Here is a 3,286-nt window from a genome sequence, read left to right on the forward strand (position 1 = left end):
GTTTTCCTCTTCCTGCATTCCAGGACCCTCCTTGCTTTTATCTGCTCTTTCATCTTTGGTTCACCACAATGCAGTATTTGGTGAACATTTCTGGAGGAAAGTTGGTCATGGAGTATCACTCAATGCATAATGCATGAAATTATGGGTTTTAGGAAAGGACAGCACAACATTGGTCATAGTATGTTGTGAAATTTTAGTTATAAAATGCAGATGGATACTAAGTATACAGTATGATAAAAAGTATGCAAATCTAGAGGCACCCAAATAAGCATTTATGAACCAGAAAAATTAAGAAAACTTCATCAAATATTACAAGAGGTTGATTATTTTCATATCACTTTTGAATTTTATTATATTCTCATTTTGTATCTTTATTTTTCCTGATATGTTTTAGTACGCAACAGTTATTTTAGAAAAATCAGTTGTTATCATAAATTATACATATGCAAAAAAGAACACAAGGATATTTTTGGAGATTTTTGGATAGGTTTAGAACTTTGATTGTGGTGATGGCATCATGGATATATACAGAAGTCCAAACACATCAATATGTACCTAGTAAATGAGTGCAAATCTTCCTGTATCAATTATATTTCAATAAAACTTAAAAAAAATTAGTTCTAACCTTGCCTAGAATTCCCTTCATATTTTCAGATTTCATTTTGTTTCTATGAACATAGTAACTCCTATAATGTTACAGGTTTAAATATAAAAGTTTAATTGTGAAAAATGCATCATTTTGTCCCTAATGGTTCCAGTCATAAAGTAATCAAGCATTTTTCTAGAAATAGTTTCTCTATCACCACATGCATAAATATAGAGCATCACAAAGGAAGATTAAACCATCATGCTCTTCACTGTCTGACTCCTAAGAGAAAAGATAACTAGCTTTTGAAAACATTAGCATAGCTACACTTAGTTTAAGAAATCTTGTCCTTGGGGACATACAAAATAATATTCCTTGAAACTAGTCCACAGGGATGATGAAATTTTGCATTGACATCAGTCCCCAGTATGTGAGGTACCTTGAAATTTTTAATATAAGAGGCAAGGCATACTCTGCTCTGTTTACTTACATGGTAGAGCCTTGATGTTCTTTTTAGACACAACTTCCAGGCAAAATTTACACATGATCACCAGCTGAACAGAATTTCTATGTTGATTAACTTTTCTTTTAGAATAAAACAAAATGAATGCACTAAGAAGTCAAAAGAACTTATCTCAAAGAAAACAAATATTACAGAAGTTTTTGACTGAAAATATCTTCATATTTCATTGTGAGCAAAATTTGAGGTTGACATACTTCTAGACAGGTAATATTAGAAGAAAATGATTTTTCACTAACTTTGCCTCCTGGTAAGTACTATTCTCAAATTTAGAAGACTTTTGTTCGGTTCAAATATAATAAGGAATTATCAGAAGTCTCTGCATACAGGTACCATTTTTTAAATGATATCTGTATCATTTCTCACAGATATCATTTAAGTGATTTCTATATCATTTCTTACTGATATTATTTGAATGATTATTTGCTCCATCATTTCTTCTTCTTACCCTAAGAAGTTCCAGGACTTGTGGATCCAGAAATATAAAATTGATGTAATTAAGGTCTGCAAGGAAATTGCTAATTTTAGAAGAAATTTGATTTTAATAGTCAAATTAAGAAAATACATATTTTGGAAATTAATATGAATATGAAGCTATAATTTTGATACTCTTTACAATTAAAAAGTCAAGAGGTTGTTATTTATTTTTCATTAGTATTGAAGAATATTTGAATGTAGTGAACAGTACATGACACATTAAAACAATTCTACCACTGTTCCTTTTATATCTAGCATTTATCTTCAGGTTTGCTGAAATTAATTATAAATAGGAATAAAGTATCATGAGCATACTCTCTGGGATCAATCTATCTTGGTAGAATTACAGAGAAAACATGAAATAGCCCTGACTGAAAAAATTACCTAAATTCTCTGTGCACTTTTTCTCACCTAAAAAATGTGGGTAATAGTAATACCTATGATGTAATAGTCTAATCAAAATTAAACATTTTAACAAAAGGAAATGGTGTTAGGGCTATCCTAATTGTTTTTAATATATTAGCATTTATTATATTATATCCAAGTGTCAGTTTATGCCTGTTTCTATATTTATATATTTGGCAATCAAATTAAGATGTTTCTCTTCATACTTTACACACTTCATTATTATCACATCCTAGAAACCCTAAACTAACATAAATTTGTCATGTCATCAATGAAAATGCAAACTATTTGAAGACATTTTCCCTGAGTATTAACTTTGATATCTCAACAGTTTGGAGCATTTGAACACTATGGGCAGAAGGAATATCACTCATGTGTCTGACTTCATCCTCATGGGACTGACAGACTCTGAAGAGATCCGGCTGGTCCTCTGCACCCTCTTTCTCCTGATATACCTGATCGCTGTGCTGGGAAATGTGGGGATGATCCTGATAATCCGCCTGGATTCCCAGCTTAACACTCCCATGTATTTTTTGCTCAGTCACTTGTCATTTCTTGACCTCAGCTACTCAAGTGTCATCACCCCTAAAACCTTAGACAACTTACTGACTTCCAACAAGTATATCTCACACCTGAACTGCTTCATCCAGATGAATTTTTTTATCTTCTTGGCTGCCACTGAATGTTTCCTTCTCTCCTCCATGGCCTATGATCGCTATGTAGCCATCTGCGACCCTCTGCATTACCTGGTTGTGATGTCCACTAGACGCTGCTGCTCCATACTTTTTGGATCTTATTTGATTGGCTTTATGGACGCCTTTGTCAATGTGCTTTGCATGAGCAGATTGCATTTCTGTGACTCCAATGTAATCTATCACTTTTTCTGTGAGACACCCCCGATCTTAGTGCTGTCCTGCACTGACACACACGCCATTGAAATCATTATATCCACATTTGCTGGCTCCACTCTACTGGTGTCTCTTATCATGGTGTCTGCATCCTATGTGGCCATCTTGTCTACCATCCTGAAAATTACTTCCACTTCAGGGAAACAAAAAGCCTTCTCTACTTGTGCCTCCCATCTCCTGGCAGTCATCGTCTTTTATGGCACTATAATTTTTACATATTCAAAACCAAATAAGTCCTACTCTTTGGGAAAGGATCATGTGGCTTCTGTGTTTTATACTATTGTCATCCCCATGTTAAATCCACTCATATATAGTCTTCGAAACAAAGAAGTGAAAAATGCTCTCAGAAGAGTCATGCAGAAGAGAAAAGGCCCCAAACAATTACAATAA

At 33.7% G+C, this 3,286-nt stretch overlaps 1 protein-coding gene across 1 annotated transcript; it reads left to right on the top strand.

Moving 5' to 3' along the window:
* The first annotated feature begins 2,338 nt into the window (after window positions 1-2,338).
* On the top strand, window positions 2,339-3,286 carry LOC122700196 (olfactory receptor 8H1-like). Its single transcript, XM_043912908.1, has one exon. The coding sequence runs from the start codon at window positions 2,339-2,341 to the stop codon at window positions 3,284-3,286; it is 948 nt and encodes a 315-aa protein (XP_043768843.1).

This window comes from Cervus elaphus, chromosome 1 (assembly GCF_910594005.1).
Source record: "Cervus elaphus chromosome 1, mCerEla1.1, whole genome shotgun sequence".
NCBI lineage: Eukaryota > Metazoa > Chordata > Mammalia > Artiodactyla > Cervidae > Cervus > Cervus elaphus.